General features: G+C 49.7%; 9 protein-coding genes across 9 annotated transcripts; 3 read left to right on the forward strand and 6 right to left on the reverse strand.

Annotated features, from left to right (window-relative positions):
* Positions 1-14: 14 nt before the first annotated feature.
* AYO21_08899 (hypothetical protein) lies at positions 15-614 on the reverse strand (the record flags this gene model as incomplete). The annotated part of the gene is made up of 1 exon (XM_022658840.1): positions 15-614. One exon carries the CDS (start codon positions 612-614, stop codon positions 15-17), a length of 600 nt encoding a protein of 199 aa, XP_022508890.1.
* Positions 615-929: 315 nt separating this feature from the next.
* AYO21_08900 (hypothetical protein) lies at positions 930-2,725 on the forward strand (the record flags this gene model as incomplete). The annotated part of the gene is made up of 3 exons (XM_022658841.1): positions 930-1,153; positions 1,205-2,483; positions 2,540-2,725. 3 exons carry the CDS (start codon positions 930-932, stop codon positions 2,723-2,725), a joined length of 1,689 nt encoding a protein of 562 aa, XP_022508891.1.
* A 266-nt stretch (positions 2,726-2,991) lies between these two features.
* Positions 2,992-4,017, reverse strand: AYO21_08901 (hypothetical protein; the record flags this gene model as incomplete). The annotated part of the gene is made up of 2 exons (XM_022658842.1): positions 2,992-3,613; positions 3,665-4,017. The coding sequence occupies 2 exons, from the start codon at positions 4,015-4,017 to the stop codon at positions 2,992-2,994; spliced, it is 975 nt and encodes a 324-aa protein (XP_022508892.1).
* Positions 4,018-4,847: 830 nt separating this feature from the next.
* On the reverse strand, positions 4,848-7,027 carry AYO21_08902 (hypothetical protein; the record flags this gene model as incomplete). The annotated part of the gene is made up of 7 exons (XM_022658843.1): positions 4,848-5,171; positions 5,227-5,539; positions 5,588-5,711; positions 5,761-5,926; positions 5,978-6,396; positions 6,451-6,685; positions 6,749-7,027. The coding sequence occupies 7 exons, from the start codon at positions 7,025-7,027 to the stop codon at positions 4,848-4,850; spliced, it is 1,860 nt and encodes a 619-aa protein (XP_022508893.1).
* Positions 7,028-9,316: 2,289 nt separating this feature from the next.
* AYO21_08903 (hypothetical protein) lies at positions 9,317-10,398 on the forward strand (the record flags this gene model as incomplete). Its single annotated transcript, XM_022658844.1, has 4 exons — positions 9,317-9,356; positions 9,412-9,615; positions 9,710-9,975; positions 10,033-10,398. The coding sequence occupies 4 exons, from the start codon at positions 9,317-9,319 to the stop codon at positions 10,396-10,398; spliced, it is 876 nt and encodes a 291-aa protein (XP_022508894.1).
* A 1,560-nt stretch (positions 10,399-11,958) lies between these two features.
* Positions 11,959-13,924, reverse strand: AYO21_08904 (hypothetical protein; the record flags this gene model as incomplete). The annotated part of the gene is made up of 2 exons (XM_022658845.1): positions 11,959-13,474; positions 13,533-13,924. The coding sequence occupies 2 exons, from the start codon at positions 13,922-13,924 to the stop codon at positions 11,959-11,961; spliced, it is 1,908 nt and encodes a 635-aa protein (XP_022508895.1).
* Positions 13,925-14,763: 839 nt separating this feature from the next.
* Positions 14,764-15,120, reverse strand: AYO21_08905 (hypothetical protein; the record flags this gene model as incomplete). The annotated part of the gene is made up of 1 exon (XM_022658846.1): positions 14,764-15,120. One exon carries the CDS (start codon positions 15,118-15,120, stop codon positions 14,764-14,766), a length of 357 nt encoding a protein of 118 aa, XP_022508896.1.
* A 2,068-nt stretch (positions 15,121-17,188) lies between these two features.
* AYO21_08906 (hypothetical protein) lies at positions 17,189-18,022 on the forward strand (the record flags this gene model as incomplete). Its single annotated transcript, XM_022658847.1, has 1 exon — positions 17,189-18,022. The coding sequence occupies one exon, from the start codon at positions 17,189-17,191 to the stop codon at positions 18,020-18,022; it is 834 nt and encodes a 277-aa protein (XP_022508897.1).
* An 84-nt stretch (positions 18,023-18,106) lies between these two features.
* AYO21_08907 (hypothetical protein) lies at positions 18,107-19,724 on the reverse strand (the record flags this gene model as incomplete). Its single annotated transcript, XM_022658848.1, has 2 exons — positions 18,107-19,051; positions 19,116-19,724. 2 exons carry the CDS (start codon positions 19,722-19,724, stop codon positions 18,107-18,109), a joined length of 1,554 nt encoding a protein of 517 aa, XP_022508898.1.
* Positions 19,725-20,274: the final 550 nt, after the last annotated feature.

The raw sequence follows: 20,274 nt of genomic DNA on the forward strand, positions 1-20,274 counted from the left end.
CTAGCCAATAGACATCAGTTGTCGGAAATTCCACTTTCGTCGCCAGGCTTCGACATCGCCGAGTATTGCGCAGCAGGTCGTGGAAACGGAGTTTGGTTGCCCTTCTCCCAATCCTTGTAAATTGCATCCTCAGGAAAAAATGCTCCCCAGTTTGAGACCTGGGGAACGTCGCACAGATGCCATCCGCCGCGCGTCGGCTGGTGCTCGAACCAGTCCCACAGGCAAACGCGATGCAAGATTCGCCACTCGCCATTTCGCTTCTCACAGAGGTCTCGATATCTTCCACCTAAGAAAAAGGAAACTGCGGGGGATTTGAGATTGACCACATTCAAAAACATGCTCTCGCGCTCTGCTCGATTACCCTCAATGACAATGAGGACGTTTGAAACGTGGTGGTTGTTGCTGTAAATTTGATCTCGCCAGGCACAACCAGCGGCCGCCCACTCTTGGCCAGGGCCCTCGAATCCACCATGATCATCGGTCGAGTCAGGCCAATATGTGGATTTGACAAGTTCGGCGTCCATGCGATCGATTCCGCGGCAATAAAGCATCAAGTTTTCGTAGAGTTTCTGTTTGTCGTAGAGCTCTTGAAGTTGTTGTGCTTCCAACGCCATGTTTCTTGTTGGCCTATTACCTAGAGTGTGACCACAAAATCTGCTCTGGCATCGAAGCATCGAGTTAAATGAAGCAGACTCGATCTCACGCGTCTGGCCTTAGTCACTGTTCCCTGGCATGACAAATTGTCAATTGATAAAGGCTGATGATCTAATTCACATGAAAGAGACCACACAAGTACTTGCAGCCTCGCTAGATGATATTATAGAATCATCGGTTGCAAATCAGTGATCAACGAATCCCTCCGAACTCCCGATCTATTTGTGCTGTGGAAGTTTTCTGCTCGGGCTGAGTCTTTGGATCATCCATCGTCAATGGCGAAGGTCCGTGCATCAACAGTATGTTCAGGCCGTGAAGGCTACACTCGAGCATCTGTGGTGATTATTGGTGCTGGGATATCTGGTATATGTATGGCTATAGATCTGCTGAGGAGGACCAAGAGCCGCGACTTTGTAATCTTTGAGAAATCGTCGGGACTTGGGGGAACCTGGAGGGATAACCGCTATCCCGGCTGTTGTTGTGATGGTAAGTTGACATTGTGAGATCACCATTCGGCCGCTAATATCGCAGTTTGGTCACACCTCTACAGTTACTCCTTTGAGCAGAACCCCGGTTGGACGCGAGAGTACGCTGGTCAGGAGGAAATCTTGGACTATTTGTTGCGAGTTGCACACAAGTACGACCTCTACCGATATATTCGATTTAACACGTCTGTCGAAAAAACGAACTGGGACGATAAGTCCAAGACCTGGAATACCACCGTACAAGTTCAAGGAGGTAAAGACGCCGAATTTGGCCGTACTTACACCATCAAGTCCGACTTTCTTGTGTCGGCTGTGGGCCAGCTCAACATCCCCAGAGTACCCAATATTGACGGGCTGCCCGAGTTTGAAGGCAAAGTAATGCACAGTGCAAGGTGGGACTGGACATACGATCTGAAAGGCAAAAAGGTCGCCATCATCGGCTCGGGTTCAACTTCTGCACAGATCACCCCCGAGGTTGCCAAAGTCGTGGAGTCTTTGACCGTCTTCCAGCGAACACCGAACTGGGTTGTTCCCCGCATGAACGCAGACATTCCGGCATGGAGACGATATATCTATCAATATCTGCCGATTATTCGTGAAGCAAAGCGATCGCGCATGTGGAATTTTCGCGAGACAACCTTCGCGAACGTGGTAAAGCCCACCGACGAGACTTCCGAGCAAGTGAAAGCGTTATGCTTGGCCCATATGCACGCACAACTTCAGGACAATGAAAGTCTTTGGCAACAGCTTACACCCGATTATCGGCCCGGATGCAAGAGAATCATTGTTTCTGATGATTTCTATCCGACCTTCCTTCGGCAAAATGTGAAGCTTGAAACACGCCCGATCAGCAGAGTCTCTCCAACGGGGATTGTGGTAGAGGGCGACGAGCAGAACTTTGACCTGATCATTCTCGCCACGGGCTTCAAAACCGTCGACTTCATGTACCCTATTGAGGTCACAGGACATGCGGGGAAGCTGGGCGCAACCTTGTGGCAGAATGGCGCTGAGGCACTATATGGTATCTGCGTAGAATCGCTTCCAAATTTTGCTATGCTCTATGGCCCAAACACCAATTTGAGCCACAACAGCATCATCCTGATGATCGAAGCACAGAGCCGTTACATTGCCGCCTTGATCAAAGCTGTTTCCACCATGCGAGCGGCAGATGCACAATTTTCTATCGAGCCCAAAGCAGCCAGGGTGAAAGAGTACAATGCCGGCCTCCAAGCTGACCTTGCAACAACGGCCTATGCCGACCCTGGGTGCAATAGCTGGTACAAACTAGACGGCTCAGGGAAGATCACAAACAATTGGTCAAAGACTGTACTGGAATATCAACACGTAAGTACTAGTCATCTCCTCTCTTCTCGGCGTTATACTGAACAATCTTGTCCCAGCTTGTGAGCAGGGTCGTGTGGGCCGATTACCAGATATCTGGAAGTGAGTCTGGCACCAAGAAGGCCTGTGATTCTGTTGAGGAACTCGGACGTGCGGTGGAGGAGTTCACGATTCGTAAAGCACTTCCTGGGCTCTCTGGATACACAATTGCCGCGGCGCTGCTTTTCCTAGCTCTGCGGAATTGAGATTTCACTAGCCAGTGAGGATGATAGAAAATGACATTGTCGCACTTTCCTGCAATTTCTAGGTCAGCTGGTGTCCCCTGATCCAAGATAGTGTCCCCGGCCAGCCTGATATGGGGTCCAAAAAACCGTCCATCTTATTGTAGCAATAGCCGACCAAATTCTACACTGGGTTCACATTGCATCACCGATATCCGCAATTGAATCTTGAAATCAATCCCCCCGCGATGAATACCAAACTTGTTTCCAGAAACATTGATTCATCTAAGTTAGAGCTTAGAGGCGTATCTAGAACCAGGCCGCAGGGTTCCGATGTCTATCTGAGGCCACCAAGGCCAGGTTTCCGGGGCATCTTCTTGCATGTTCCCCTTAAAAACTGGAGGTCTCTTTTCGAAGAAGCTATCCACCCCTTCTTTATTATCCCGAGTTCCGAAAAGTTGATGTAGCAGTCTCGAGTCTAACAGGTGCGTCTCCTCTGCGCTGTTAGGGCCATAATTCATGAGATCACGCATCAGCTTCAACGAGACCGAGGACGAGTACGTCGCAAGCTCATCTGCAAGCTCAAGCGCTCGTCGGAATGTCTCTTCTGGAGTTGGATGAATCTCGGAGAACAATGACCGCATCAACGGATGGTCTGCGCGATAGACGCCTCCAGTGGCCGTGACGTGAAGAGCTTTAGACAAGCCGATCAGTCGGGGCAGGAAATAAGACGAGCATGCGTCCATGACTATTCCTCGGCGCGAGAAAACGAACCCGATCTTCGCATCAGCACTAGCGATCCGGATGGTCGCCGGTAGGCACATGGTGACGCCGATGCCCACTGCCGCACCGTTGATGGCGGTTATCGTGGGTTTGGAGCACTGGTGAATGGCGAGAACGGCTCTTCCACCGCTTCATCGCATTAGGTTGCAGCCATAACAGATGAAAGCAGGACCAACTTACCGATCTCTGTGATCAGCATCTCTTTCGCTTTTCTTGATGGTGTCTTGACCACCTTTGTTCGTGCTCCCCGGCCAGCCAATTTCTAGATCAGCTCCGGCACAAAATGCGCTGCCAGCGCCGGTCAGGACCACGACCTTGACCCGCGAGTCGACGTTGACCAGACGGTACACCGTCTCGATGCTGCTGCGCATCGGCCCGGTAAAAGCGTTCTTTTTGGATGGCCTATTGAGTCTGATGACCAGCACTGGTGTTGGAGTTGGAGACGACTCTGGGACGTGCAGCACTTCAATGTCGGGCAGGGCAAGAGTCATGTAAGACTGGGGTGTCTCTACCAGGGCCGTCGAATGATACATGGTTGCTTGTCGACGACGATGATGGTGCAATTGCAACGCCCAAAGTCCTAACTTGCAGTACTGAGCTGAGTTTAATGTCCTGCGCAAGACCTGTGCTCGACGGATGCTAAGGGAGGTTGAAGTACTGCTGCGCAGCTCTGACCGAAAACTGAATGGGATAACTTCCCAGCCCCGTACCCCGTGCCGACCAGGTCAAACTTGGCTACTATGATCCGATGCAGTGGGGTATCTGGACGACGGTCCACTACCTGCGCAGCCCACCGCCGCTGACTGGCCGGGTCAGAAGCGCATGAGTAAGTGGCTCTTTGTCACTCCAGCTTGGCACGTTTAGTCAACTTCAATTACTCGTGCTGGACTCAGGTACCAAAATTTCGCAGCATGCGTCTCGCTCTACTGTCCAGAAGTATTGTGATTGTGTCTGGCTAGCCCTTCTTGACTAAGGTCTGTTTGTCGAATGCAATAACGCAGACGCTTCGATACCGCCCAAACAGACATCAAGGGAGCGGTAGTATTCTGTATTTCTGTATTCCGCGGCTCGTAAAAAGAATCCTTGCTAGAAGACGAAAGTGCCGAGGAGGGTGCACATGAGACCTAGCTAGGTAGGAGGGCGAGCCTACATACCACAGTATGTGCACGAGAGGAACGAAAGGCACATGACTGACGACACCCGAGGCGTATGGGAAAGTATCATCGGAGGTGGTTCATTGTTCACAACACAATATTATTTCTGAATGCAATCTCTAACCCCGTCACTAGGAGGATGGGCCGAACAAGTGGACAGTTGCACGTGTGGAGTAGTTTCTGTGTAGTTTCCATATTTTTTTGGGCAATTACATTCTTGCTCGACTTCCCTGGTAATTCCTCCACAAAGACCTTGCACGCAAGATAGTTGGCCGAATCAAACTGTTGTCGCTCAGTTGACTCTTTTGTGCTATGTCCCATAGCGCCTCGTATGGTGTCCTGTCTTTCCGTGTGAAGACGCTGTTCAATTCAGTGTCTGTGAATCCAAAGGCTTCAATGATCGGGTCAACACATTGCGTAAATGAGGAGATGGCATCTCGATGCGCTGTCCGCAAGCTTTGGATGTCCTTCTCGGAAAGGTATTCGCTGCCTACAAATGCCTCCAGGCCCTCAAGCATTGTAGTGAGAGAGAACTATCCGAGTTAGTGACGTCCATCAATCTGCCGAAGAAATCGTTATACTTGCCACATTCGCTAGTGCCTCCATCTTCGCTGCATGCTCTTCTGGACATTGCTTGACCTGGCTTTGCAGGGCCCTCCAGAAAGTCAAGTCGGCATGCGCCATCGCTAGTTCACGCACGTCATAACTTGTGTCTTCTTCTCTATATGTTTCGTTGATATGCGTCTGTGCCAGGCGAGCGCTGCGTCGTTCCAAGAAGTCCTCCTGGTTGCTCAGGATGAACCAATCGGTATGACCAGTCACTGCTGCTCTGCTGGCCATACTCTGCCGATTCCTCAGTCGAGAAACATAGGACAGCGCAGAAATAGACTTTTCAGTACCACTTCTCGAAGTCAGTAATTCGTCTTGCCCGACCAGAAAGATCGCTTACTTTTTCCAGTGTTTAACGACAGCCTTCCCAATCTGCTGAGACAAGATGTATGTGTCTCCTTCGTACGTTCTCGACGGCGAAAGATACGCATGTAGCAAGCCCAGGCCTGCGTATGCCATGTTTCCTGGAGCAGTCAGTAGGCACGACAGTGTATTGAGATCAGCGTCACGTACCCTGTCCGCCGCAACAAAGGCGAGCCACCTCGATATCTCTAACTCCGCGCTCTGTCACCCAGATCTTGCCTCCAACTGTCTGTAAATGGAGATCTTCCGGATCGGAATCTTTCAGGTTGTCAATCTGCTTCTTGACTTGCCGCCCGAAGAACATCATTGGTAATGCCTAGATAGTTCAATAGTAGGCACAAAAGAGTAGAAATAGGGTGTAACTGACCCGACAGAGAGCTGGATAGAGTCGATTCTTTACGCTGGCATAGTTAATCACGAGGGTCTCCTTTCCATCCTTCTTGTTAAACTGTCGTCGGAATGCAGTGTATCGGAGGGCGATGATGACGGCTTTAGCAACATCCTGTCCAATTTCTGCTATCATGAGACCTCGTATAATCACCATGGACGTGTAAGAATGTTTAGAGTTGGTACTTCCACGATATGTCCCGTTCCGGTCTAAAGACGCCATACCAGCCAGCATTTGACTTCTTGGAATCCGTTTATTTGTGAACTTCATGGTGCCGTTATCCACGGTATTGAACGACCCAAGAGATTTTGGCCCCTGATCGTAGACGAGGACATTAGGCTCGAGCTCATGTGTTACCATATCGCGAACTTGGACAATGAAAACATGATTTCCCAAGTCTTTTCCGAATACAAGCAGCCTTGCAACTACTAGCGCGTGAGTCGCTAGAATACCTAGGGCACCAATCCAGTACTTATGGCTTGATACCGTCGGCGAGTCGAGAATGAACTCATCCGTGGCCGGATCGAAAGTTGCGGTCGTTTCGATACCCTTGACATTACTGCCGTGTCCAAGTTCGGTCTGCGCATAACTGCCACTGATTTCGTACTTTTCTGCTTTAGGGATCCAGTATGCCTGCTGTTCTGGGCTCATTGTAGTCTGGAGATTTCTGAGAAATACTTCCATCCACTGTTAATCGACGTAAATGAATCTAGATAATAAGCACAGGCTAAACTTACTTCTGTAATTTACACCTAGCGGGGAAACATCCGGACTGACGATTCTCAACGCATCGAGAAAGTGTTCATTGGTCCAGCCGAATTTCATCTTGAGCTCAAGGATTTCAACACTCTGCTGGAATCGAAATATCCAAAGATCTCGCCTGCTGAGCTCGTAGACGTCGGGGCATGTCGTTTTCAATGGGAATTCCGACAAGACCTGGATGATTTCGTGCCGTCTCCTGAGTTCATCTTCCCCCCAAATATGTTTTGCGAGTGATAGCCTATTTAGTGACATGGATAGCGGTGCCATGCTTCGTACTCGAGCTCTGTCGTCTGTAGAGTGCAATGGTTTGGGGAGATTCAGCACTACCTATGAATGTCGACCACGCGACACTGAGGTAATTAAGCATTACGTAACTTCGCTCGCTCTCGGTGACCTGCGTCTGCATCATATTGATCCGAGACCTGGCCGAATCTGTGGTATTGAAGGCCCAGCTATGTCTTGAAGCATCTTGAGAACCTCGGAGCTTGCAATGTTGACGTTAAAGCCCTTGCCTACAGTCCAGACAAATTTCCCTCTGCCATTCAAGGTACTTGGAACATTCATGTTGAGCTCATGCCACTGTAGACATTCCTGGCGTTGTAGACGACAGGAAATACTGACCGAATCACTATGATCCTTGCGTGTCAACTTGAAAACCAACATCGAGGAGGACCAACAATCCGACCAAAGTCCCCTGACGGGAAACGGACGAGATCATTATCAATGCGGCAGGGGGTTTTGCATAACAGGGTCAACAAAGTGTGCGTCGCTTGCCAAAATCTCCGCCACTGATTTACTTCGCCCTTCTGGTGGTCAGACATTGCCGTCGTGGGCTTAGCCGGTGCCATCTCATAGCATTCAAGTGCCAAACAGGCCATCCAACTCTCGCGAGCCAGCAGAGGATATCGATTCCAGCCCGACCTGTTCATCTCCAGTGCAGCGGCAATCGGGCCAGGGAACGCAGCTGCGACGCACAATCTCAACTGACAATCCGGAAAGCATGCCAGGTTACGAGGATAGTTGGGATGACTGGAACGCACCTTTTTGTCCTCTAGAATCACCCTCCATAAAGGACAAAGATGATCCCTCAGTGGTGCTGAAAAGGTCACTGGCTGCCACCCCCTGCACTTGGTCAGGGTGACATAGCAGTGGAGTAAGTAAAGCAGCAGTTTGGTGCCGTCACATTAATTGATGACTTAACCAAGTTTGGCTATACACAGGACAGCAGGCCTCTGTCCGTGCTATTCAATGGAGACCGTCCATTCGCCAGCGTAGACACTGCCAAAGGCTTCAGCTGTCACTAATGGACGGAGTCATTGAAATTGGTCGAAGTAATCTTATATACACGATTTCCTTTATTTTCTTCTGCGCCACTTGACTATATACGTATCTTGCGAATGCCGACCGCCTGCGGAATGCTTGTTACTTCTGCGTTTCCGTTAATCTCTTCCACTTGACCTTTATGATCCTGTCCTCGCCAAAAAATCCGATTAGGTCCACACTCTCCAATGTCAAGTATTCACCATCCTGCTCCTCCTTTATTTCAAACCGTCTTTTTTGTGTCTGCCCCTTCAGACTAGGCATATTCGTTATATCAGCGCGATGGAGCACAAATTGAGCTCCTGTGTTACCATCATCTTCTAGGAAGAACGGTCCGCTGTAGGCCATGTAGGCTCCTCCTACTGACTGGAGACTGGGTGAAGCCCCCAATGTAATGTCGGTGGCATTAGGGCATTTTTGACCAGAGGTGAGGAACTGGGCACCCATATACCCATCCGAGGTATATATTATCATCGCCTGAGCATCAGGACCCATTGGTTGTATCATGTTTGAAGGGTCGTTGGGAAGGAAAGCGTAGTGGTCCACCATGTGCCACGCTCCGCACAGCGGGTGAGGACAAGAGGTCAGGGATGGAGAAAGGGCGGGAGAGACTCCCATATTCAGAGGATTGCTGGCGAGGAGATAGCAGATGCGGGACAGCATCAGAATACAACGATCTGTACGACACCAGTCCAGATCAACAGTGAGCCCACGCTCGAAGCCTGGTACGGCGCTGCTGCCTCTCTTCTTGTTTTGAAGTCTTGCAACCCCTGAGTAATGGTTGATGTGTCAGAGCCATTTCCCGGAGAATGACTCTGCGCTCCAAATGATGTGGCACGTTCACGTGTTCCCCACAGCCATTTCATCTCAGGAATTCACTAGCTCTTTGATTTACGGTCCATCAATGACACATGTAAGATGGTATAAGAGGCCCTCTGAACGTGGGTCAGTAGTACCCGTCTGACAACCTTACCTGGAGTGACGATTGAATAATCTGCAGGGGGCTCGCTGTGTTGCTAGCGGACGAGCGGCATGTCCTAAATTACACGGTTATGGACTGGCCAATGTAGGTATCAAAATTTCCGCTCGGCTCCCGGTATAAGCTTACTCACTCATAATTACTCAAGCACATATCCCCTGGTCCTCGCCATAGCATGATTGAGTCAGATATATACTCGTATCGCGCTGCAAAAGATCATTGCTGAGTCGCGGCATCTTGATAACCTATGTTGTGCCATGGCTACAAATTCACCAGTCGCCATTATTACTGGGGGCGGTACGAGGATCAAGCTCGCTTCCTTTCCGAACGTATGACTAATCGGCTGTGACAGCTTCCGGCATAGGACTCGCTACGGTAGAGCGTCTGGTTGAGCTTGGCTGGAACGTGTCCATTATTGATTTCAACGGTGCTGGAGCAGACATTGCAAAGTGCCTCGGCGAGCAGACGTTCTTCCACCAGGCCAACGTTGCGTCGTACGAAGCGCAGGCTGATGTGTTCTCCCAGACCTACAAGAGATGGGGTCGGATAGACTTCGGTCAGTAATAGATATCCAAGCAAGAGTATTACAAAAAAATGACCGTGTGCACAGTCTTTGCTAATGCAGTAAAACGTACCCTACTGTCCATGAGTTAACCATGGTAATTTTGTGGAGCAGGGTATTCTGGACCGAGAAGATTTCTGTGCACCTTCTGAGGCGTCTGGCGACGATGGCCCACCTCGGCCCGATGTGTTGGTCATTGACGTCGACTTGTACGGCGTCGTATGGTCCACGTATCTAGCTCTTCACTATTTTCGCAAGAATGCTTCCAAAGCCGGCAAGCTGGCAATGACTTCAAGCTCTGCAGGCATTTATGCGTGCTCCGAGATTCCCCTTTATGCTGCTGCTAAGCATGGCGTAAGTACGAACGACCTCCCTGGATCATGGACGAAGTTGGTTTCCTGACCCTACTAGATCATCGGCCTTGCCCGTGGCCTCGGTAAACGGATGAAGGAACAAGGAGAACCGATCACCGTCAATGCCATTCTGCCAGGGATGGTGGCGACCGGCATTCTGAGCGGAGAGATTGTACAGAGCGTTCCATTACAGTATAAGACACCCGCTTCATTGATCGTAGATGCAGTGGAGATGATCCTCAAGGACGACTCATTGACTGGACAAGCCATTGAGTGCAGTGGAGCAGAGATCGTCCTCAGACCAGCGCTTCCCTTTGTTAACAAGGCGTCAGAATATACCGCTGGTGGGAAGTATAGAGAAGGCGGAAATGCTGATGCGGTTCTACAGTTTGGGCAACAGAGGGGGAGGCAATTTGATATGTAGCCGAGCAGCAGAAATCACTATAGACCTGGTCATCGGGTGAAACGTCAGTCTATCACTTCCGAGACAATTGATTTGTTGAGAACGCCTAATGAAAGCCATCCTCAGTGGAACATGTACAGTGCAAGACTATGGGTTGGCGGTGAATAGGCCCATGGAGACTTGATATCGAAGTACGGAACGCAGGTTGATCATCACCAAAGGTAAAGATAAGGCAAGTTTAGTCAGGCGACTTAGTGACTCGATCAATAATCCGTTCCTAGTCATGTAGCAGTCTGGTAGCCTGACAAAGCAATGTTCAGCCTTGATACGCAATGCAGCTGCTTGCTTCTGATACTCTTTTCTCGATGGGCGCACCTCCTGCCAAGTTCATGACCGTAAGGGGACTATCTTTGCCTAGCTTCGCATCTTGTATGTTCTGATTGTGCCCGCATATTTGGAGAACATGGGCTTCTTCTGACCAAGACAGTAAATGAGGTCAAGCGCTCTTGTCCAAAGTAGCCTACCGCGGCACGGGAACAAAATTGATCCAGTCCAACGTCTTCTCTCGTCTCGAAAGACCACGATTCTGCAACGAAATTGATCCGGCGCAGGCAATGCGAGGGATCTCTCACAGATTGGTCGTATTTCTCATCCGGATGCGGCTGCTTTCTAGCTCCATGTTGGCGGCAGTGTTGATTGATTGCAAGGCCCTGTAATTATCTCATGAACTCACCTCTGGGATGGACGGCTCGGGGATCTAATTGTAGCGGTTGAGCCCAGCATCCTGATGATCCGTGACGGAGAGGTAGATGTGACGAATCTGGCAAGCCTTCCTTTTAACGCATGCACTCGGCATCGATCCTGTTGGCCACTGCTGCATTCAGCTCTCTACCTGGTCGTGCACTTGAGGCTTTGATCCCTAAAGATCTCTTCTGAAATGACGACTCGCTGCTCAGCATCCTCACTGTCGTTGGAGTAGATGTCACGCAGACGAAACCATTGCCGCAGTCCGTGGGATGAACTGGCGCGTTCGCAATGATGATGTCGGAATAAGCTGTCAGAATCGTTGTCCTGAAGGTCTGAGAAATGCCGGCGCCGTGTCTCAAGGTGATATTTGTTTTTCCCATCCTCAATCATGACATGTTAAGCCGACGCTAAGTGAAGAACTTGAATCCCTCCATCGCCACGCCCAGAGCGATCCGCGGAAACAACAACACAATTCCCGGGTCATAAGCTTGAATCCCAGAGTGAGATGAACATTGTGGAGATGAAACACACCATGGAATCTTTGATGAGGTCTGAAAGTCCCTCCAGGAACAAGGTGTCATGTATTCCCTCGAGGCCTCTCGGTCACTGTTTGCAGAAGTCAGTTATCTATGAAGACATCTTGATTAGGAACAAAAATAATAATGAATTTCATTTATAAGAAAAAATTAGATTCTTGTGGTCTTGAAGTTCAAGCTCTCGTGCAGTTTTTAGTAGTACTCGAAGACATGGGTGTCTGGTCTGTTCAGTTTAGGAGATACAACAGTCTAGCGATATGCACAAAACTGCTTACATAGCTGCATGGCCACTATCTGTTCAAGCTGCCAAAGCATACCGAACACTCAGACCTGGGAAACCGCCGGCAGACCTCCAGCTGCGGGTGATGCTCAGAAAATCCATGGGATTTCCACCATATGGATTGTTCCGAGCAGTCTTCTTCCCAACTGCACCTTCATCGTTGTAGTAGCCAGGCGTGCAAGACAGAAGATACTCGGTACGATCCTTGCTTCTTCTGTAAATCTCCTCCATCCACGCCTGTTCAGCTTCGGCAGTAACCTCAAAGCGTTCGATCTTTTCATTCCTCGCCTTAGTCATAACGTAGACAAGGTGGGAAGCCTGGTCATCAAGGCTGTGATGATAGTTAGGGAAGCCAGAGTTCTGTGCAGAGTTCACAATGAAGAGATTAGGGAAGCCGTTAGTTGCCCATCCGTGAAGGGTAAGAGGGCCGTCGGACCATTTCTCTGAGAAACCTTGGCCATTAACACCGTAGATGTTGAGGTTATGACGGAGTTTCCAGTCGGTATTATACTCAAATCCGGTAGCGTAGACAATGCAGTCGAGTTCATACTCCTTTCCATTCGCCACGATACCCTTCTCCGTGATGCGGTCCACGCCATGACCTTGAGTGTCCACCAGGGTGACATTCGGTCGGTTGAATGTTGGGAGGTACTCGTCATGGAAACATGGTCGCTTACAAAATTGGTTGAAATAAGGCTTGAGAGCCTCGGCCGTCTTTGGGTCTTTCACAATCTGCTCCACGCGTTTGCGAAGCGACTCCATCTTCTTGTAATCGGCTAGTTGCATAGCCCTGGCTGTTTCTTCGGGAGTCAGGGACTCGGTATAGCCTGTCTTGCTTTGGCCAAACCAGCCAGATAGGATTTGTAGAGCCGAAGTCCATCCGTCATTGACAAGGTCCTTTTCTACCTTTTTGCCTGTACATATGAGGGCAAAGTTGTCCATACGCTCGCGTTGCCAACCAGGTTGTTGTTTAGAGAAAGTTTCTTTATCTGTGAGTCGGTTATTGCGGATATCGACCGACGCTGGCGTGCGTTGGAAAACATAGAGTTCCTTCGACCACCTGCCGAGATGGGGAGTAACCTGGATGCCTGTGGCGCCAGTTCCAATGATGCCCACGCGCTTATCGACCAGCTTGGTCAAATTTCCTTCCGTGTCACCCCCAGAGTAATCGTAATCCCAGCGGCTGGTGTGCATCTGCTTCCCTTTGAAAGTCTCGATTCCAGGGATGCCGGGAAATTTGGGATTGTCGAATGGTCCACATGATGAAACGAGGAATTTAGACGAGAGGAGGTCACCTCTCGTAGTCGTCATGTTCCATCGTAAGGTTGCCTCGTCCCACCGTACTTCACGACAGCCTGTCTGAAACAAGACCTTATCATACAAGCCGAATTGTCGAGCGAGCAAGCAAAGATACTCGTAGATTTCTTTTCCGTAAGAGTATTTTCGTTTTGGGACGTATCCAGTGTCCTCAAGCATAGGCATGTAGATGTAAGATTCAATGTCAATCTGTATGCCTGGGTAACGATTCCAATACCTAGAATGTGTTATGAGCGCGGATGTGTTTATAAGGTGCAACCGTGGAGGACACTCACCACACTCCTCCGAAATCCCCAGCCTTTTCCACAATCTTGATATTTTGGAACCCGGCTTTGACAAGACGGCAAGCCATGATGACACCACCCACACCACCACCGATGATCGTAATATCGTGCTCTTCTATCACAGGGTCACGTACGATTTCTTTGGCAAATGGATCATTCACCATCTCCGGAAGCACGCTGACTTTGGACGTCGCCACATGTTGATATTGCTCTATACCAGCCTTCTGGAGGCGCTTGATTCTCTCTTCGTTGTACTTGGCGGTCATTTGGTCAAAATCAACAACCATCTCGCGCCAATCCGGAGGTATCTGAGCTTCTGGCGGAGGGGCAACGTCTGCCAAAGCGTCGGAGACGACTGATACAGTGGAAGTCTCGGTAGACATCTCGAAAGATTGAATATTCAGGCTTGCTATTCCGCAATGTTCACACGGATGGACAGAGCGTCGGAGAACGTAAAGAACACTTTTCAGACTATATACCGTATTCCATCACTCCGCAGCGGACCAAGTCATGGCTCATTACAAGTTGAGCACATCCGTCGAACTGCAGTGTGTCATCGTTAATTAGTCAAGACTCCGGCCGACCACCTAACCTATCAATAATTAACGAACGTCACAGGGTAACTAGTGTCGATGATACAACGAGTATTGACTTGCCGTACCGTAGACCAGGGTCACATGTTCACTCGAACTTCACGATGTGCCCGTGAAAGACTTCGGATATCACACGATGCCACCTGGCCGACAGCTACTTTCTAGGACGCGAATGGTGCCAGCTTCCAGCGGAATTATAGCACCACGAAACTGCTTCACCTCTGAGTAGTTTTCGTTTGACCATTAGCATCTCGTAGTCACTTCATTATTCACAAAAGTCCTCGCAATTGCAAAATGTAGGTGTGCAGAGTCTAGACCATAGGGTGATCGATATCTTGGGGACTATATTTCACGGAGGGGGTACAATATAATTCTCGGTCTTGTTTGATCGAAAACGAGAGAGCGGTGTGGCTGAATCCACAGCACGGAGGGCAACCTAATTCAGATCGTATGATAGTGAAAGAATTGTCTTCGTGTAGCTAGCTATCCATGGGTCTTTCTGACTCTTCCGGCTGTATACATATTCACACCAACCAGTTCAGCCGCTCACATGAATTTCAGTGTATGCTCCTCAAAAGAACGTTGGGACCCACAGACTTGGGCTTCACGCCGGTTGCGACGCCCTGGACTTAGTGTTTTAGCTCGAAGGTGCTATCGACCCAGGAACCTTTGATCTCGCCAATGATCGGGAAGGGAGCTTTGATGTCAGTATACTTGGGGATGTCGTCGCTCGGTTCCTGGCTAGCCTCTTTCAGCGCCTTGAAAAATCCTTCGACGCTGTCCCAGAACTCGATAGTTTGCACGACGTAGGGACTGGTGCCGTATGGAGTTTCTTTTTCGGGCTGAATAACGTGATAAGATCGCATGCCGTAGGGTTTGTGATGCTTCAACTGCAGAGGCATGTGTACTTTGAGGTAATAGTCCATGTCAAACTTGTAGTTGTTGTCCGCAGGACGGGGGTAGTTGGCAATGAAAATGGCACCCATATTTACTAGGCTGTCTGTTTCTTTTGTATGTCTTGGAGGTGTGATAGTTTGCCGTGTAAGATGTTCGATGAGATTGATACCAATATGCTTTTCGAGACTGGGGTGTTCAATCCAGAAGCTATATAATGGGCTGGCGCTTGGTGAGATGACAGATCTACAGCAGGATTTCCCGACGATCAGTTCTTTCGACTTCTAGATGACTGTTAAGCAACGTGTCCTTTGGCAAAAGTGCATTTCTAGCCCATTCAGTGATTAGTCAAGTGTCGCCCAGCACATTGAGTAATACCGTATGCGTCACGACGGACGTTCTAATAACAGGTGCGTCACACCATGCAATTATCGAGTCGGGCGAGTTCAGTTGTTTCGACGTCCACAATGAGCTAGCTCTCCCCAGTAGCGACTCTGCTTTCATTTCGAGCGTGATAGATTCAATTGACTGAATTGATGTAGCGTGTTGGTGGGGAACAATCTACTGCTGACTGCCCCCTTCCTCGACGTAGTCACTATTCTTGACATACACTATACTGGCGGCTGGTCATGATTCACGCAATGTAGACGTCACCTATCATTGTGGGGTCTCCAGTTCCTCCTCCACTTGGACCAATCCCCGCCTGCTGCGAACCCCGCCAAGACGCACCCATACCCCGCTGGTTGCGAAAGGAAAGCGTGGTATTGAGACCTGGAAGTTTCACCAGCTCTCGCACGTTGGTATAAGACAGATTGAGGTTAGAAATCTACGAGCATCATGAAACTTTCCATGAGGGCTGTTGCCGATGCGAATGCTCAGGACCTAGAGGCTGGTTTAAACGCCTTTACACGCCTTAGTATCCATAAACGACCAAAACTTACGGGCGGAAAACTACACATTCACGTAGATTGACTGCGCTGCCTCACTTTGGTTGTAAGAGAAGGTCCATCAGTATTCAATAGATCGGAATTTGTTCAAGCGTTGCTTTGATCCTGACGATCGTTAATGCAAATTATCTTACGTCGTCTGTCTCCGTCGACCTGTTATAGCTCCGGTCGGGCTGATATGGACACTCCCGTCCGGTCCAGAAGATCATGTCCGCCACCAATTTGGTGCCACAAACGGAGTGGCATTCTATTTCCCAAATAGGCCACCCCAGGTTTGTTGATGGCGCTCTCGTCGCATTTATAAATTCGCCCTGGGATTGATTGGAGCTGGACCGTATGTAAGTTCTTTAGAAGTATAATGGTTCCAGTGTTGATCCACTCTCCGGGATGTTTCTGGACAGCGGCATAGATCATATTCTATAGTACTGCCGTTACGCACTGTGTTTGCTTATCGTTAGTCCTGTACTGAGAGCCTGACTAGCGATGCTAGTCACTTGTACCTTACTCCTCTTTAAAGCATGTGTCCTGATAAATCCCGGCTTTACTAAAGTGTTCGTCGTTGATTTTCAGCTCACTCTTCGTAAATGACTAATCTCAATAATTATGCTCGACACCCAAGGGGGTGATAGAATATAATTTAGTGACGTGATTTAGACGTTAAGCCTAGAAAGTAACCTAGATAGCGATAGTATTCTACATCGAGGATTACTATTTGTAATTAAGTGGATTTAGTCTTGGTAGGGCTACTAGCTAGGCGGATGCGGGCATAATAAGTCATCAGTCATACGGAAGTGCCGGCCTGTGCACTGGATGCCCGTGTTGAGGAACTAGCTCTACTGTAGTGGGTCATTATTTATACTATACTAATACAGGAAGTATTTAGTCAGCTTGAGCTTGAATAAAATTATGCCTACTAATCTGATTCTCCTCCACCAGCCCTTTCTACGATCTAAAAGTCTGAATATAAATGTGCGTGAGATTAGAATGTATGCGATCACATACAATACTTTAATATAAGAGCTATATGCCAGGATCTTTCGATAGATTACAGCTCACTCACTCTTAGTTTGACTGAGGTACTACACTATTTACAGTGCTGGGCATGGCGCCGACATTTCTCATCGCTGGTGCGACGGGCAACACAGGGAGAAGTGTTGTCGAAACGCTGTCGAAACTGATTCAAAAGAGCGATGTTTTTTCTGATCACCGCATAATGGCCCTGACACGGTCAGCGAAAAGCCCTACAGCACAACAATTCAGCAAGCTCCCGGCAGTTGACGTGGTTGAGTTTAACTGGGTGGATATCACGGCCGACTGGCTCTGTCAGCATCACATCGTGAGAGCTTTCATTGCGCCTCATAACCAACCAAACCAGTTCGCTGAGGAATCTACGTTTCACTTGGCCGCTCTGAAAGCAGGTCTGGACTATATCGTTCGAATATCGACGACCGCTGCAAATGTTCGCCCGAACTGCGACGCATACTATCCACGATCACATTGGGCTATTGAGGCTCTATTAAGCTCACCAGAATTCAAGGGCCTAAAATGGACTTCGCTGCAGCCTAATGTATTCGCCACTTTCTGGCTTTGGAATGCGGCAGAGTTGATCAAGAATTACCAAAAGACTGGCCAACAAAGTACGCTACGCGTTATGGCATCTCGTGACGCACCGGTCGGAGTCATCCACCCAGATGACGTCGGAGACTTCGCCGCACATCTCCTGGTCACGGAAGATGTAAGTCCTCATAATGGCTTGAAATACAATCTCAACGGCCCTGAAGATATCACTGGAAATCAAATTGTCGAAATGATCGAGAAGTACATTGGAGTGCCGGTCAAGGATGTAAGCTTTAAGGATATAACCTTCGTTGATGACATGGCTAGCAACTCCGGAGAGAGTAAGAGCGTTATTTCAACGATCAAGTATGCTCTGGTAACCGCATGGGAGGGCAAATGTACCGCGTCCACGACCAGTCCAGGGGTTACAAAGATAGCGGCACCAAAGCGTACCCCAAAAGATGTGATGAAGGCCCTCCTTGAGGCTTAGCCATTAATATCATTGTGGCCGCCCGGAAGGATTTTCCCCACGCCGTTCACTTTGACGCGACCAGAGATCTGCGGTCCGAGAGCCTCAATAGGTATACCGGAATTCCTTCTTCTCGAAATCTGTGAGATCAGAAAACGAGGTTTGGGTCAAATTGGAGTCCGAGACCGATGCTGTCCCTAGCTCTTGACGGTCCCTCCTCTTGTTTTCCAAATAGCATAGGAACCCATACGCAGAGATGGCGGCGATTGCCACGACAAAGCACGCCATCTGGCCTTCAAATCCACGAGAATATGTGGGCGCATCGTTCGAGCGGAATGTCTGTGGTCCCAAGATGCATCCAACACAATAAGAGATAAAGAAGACAGCATTCATGGTGAGTTTCTTGGAGTGACCGGACGTATTGGCCATGGGGAGGGAGGTTGCTAGCACGTACGGCGCCCAATACGTGTAGAATAAGTAGTAGGCACCCAGGAGTCCACTCCGGTTGTCACTGTCAAACTTCCATAACATGACGGCGGATGCCAGAGTGACCATATCTCCCCCAGCAATGAAAGCGCATCGGGTGTTGGGCAGGTAGGACTGAATGATTGACAGAAGAATCTGCCAGACTGTGGCAATGATTCCTGTGGGAATCCCAATGACCACCGTCTTGATGGGCGAGTAGCCCATCCCCCGCACGATAATCGCCGCAAAAGTGACAATACCCGAATTCGGGATGTTCTGCGCAATCGCAAATATGGCCAACAGCCAGGTCTTGGGGTCCGTCAAACATTCACGAACCTGGTACCATTTCACCTTCTTATCCTCCACCCCGGTATTGTTCTCCCTCACGCGGTAGAGGCACACATACTTCTCCCGCTCACTGAGATACCAACAATCGACGGGTGAGCTGGGCAGAAAAATGAAGATGACGATGGCCCAAAGGACGGAAAACCCGCCCAGGACGAGGAACAACAGGCGCCAGGGATGCAGAGCTGTGTTCGTATGGCCGATGCCGTAACTCACAATCCCAGAAAAGACGGTCGAAAGCTGCCGACTTTTGTTAGCTCGCGACCAATTCTAGAGACTGAGAGGACGGGGAGTCGAGACTTACCGAATTGAACCAGAATGCCACGCGAATTGGCTGCTCCTTCTTTCGCCACCACATGACCGTCATGATGCTTGACACGGGGAAGACAAAGGCCTCCATCATGCCCATGAGGAATCGGACGGCGGCCAAGGAACCGAAACTGTTGGTGGCAGCAGTGCACAACATCATGACCGCCCACCCCATGATGGTGATGGCGAAGAACTTTCCGAGGGGAAGGCGCTGGATGAGGATGGCCGCAGGGTACTCGGCCACCAGGTAGCCAAAGTAGAAGAGCGAGCCGACCCAGGAGAACTGATTTCCCTCCAAATTGGTATCTTCCGACATGCCGTAGATTGCCGCATTGGAGATGATGACTTTGTCAATGGCCGCAAGGACAACGGTAACCAGGATCAGCGGTAAAATCGTCAGGTCAATCTTCCAAAGTACACGGCGTTCCTCTTGAGGTGAGACGGGATCCTGGGCGACAGAAGTGTCCAACGTGGCCAGGAATTGGGCCGCAACATCCAGGTCTTTGCGTGGGGCTCCATCAGACGGTACATCCTCCAAGATCACTGCTTCGTTCTGAAACTTGTCAGCATCGGGAGATGGGCTACTGGCTCGTTCGTTGCTCATGGCGGCGAGGTGGTTCAGCTACTTTTTGGTGACAGACGCGGCGAGCTACGCGAAGAATTCTTATTCGGGCGGTGCATGCCAGGATACCACCTGACCTTCATATACAATCCGTAGGAGTGAGTAGTGTATCCCAACACGGCGAACACGGAATTGGTTTCCGGATCGAGATTCACAATGCTTGCATATCGTGGGGGGAAACAGGGGACCAACTAGTGATAGCACTCCACCAACCCGGGTGAGAGCCGCGCTAGCCGTGTGTAGCGAGGGCGTGCTGTCCGTCAATGCCCGTGGCGCGCAAAACTCTCACTATTGTCCCGCGCTCAGCTCCGTGAAGGCAGTGGGGCGTAGGACGGGGCATTCACATCGAACTAAGTTCCCACGGCAAGGTTTTCCGAGTCGGCAATATGGCTCTTTAGCCATCGGAGTAAAGGTGGCATTGTCCGTCTACTATATGAGCTGTTTCATTGAGCCAAATGCGAACGTCCTCAACTTCTTCCGGGACTTCTTTAAACTAGCTCATTTCGTGTAACGAGCCTGTTAGAAAGGTTAT

This window comes from Fonsecaea monophora (genome assembly GCF_001642475.1).
Source record: "Fonsecaea monophora strain CBS 269.37 chromosome Unknown Scaff81, whole genome shotgun sequence".
Lineage (NCBI taxonomy): Eukaryota > Fungi > Ascomycota > Eurotiomycetes > Chaetothyriales > Herpotrichiellaceae > Fonsecaea > Fonsecaea monophora.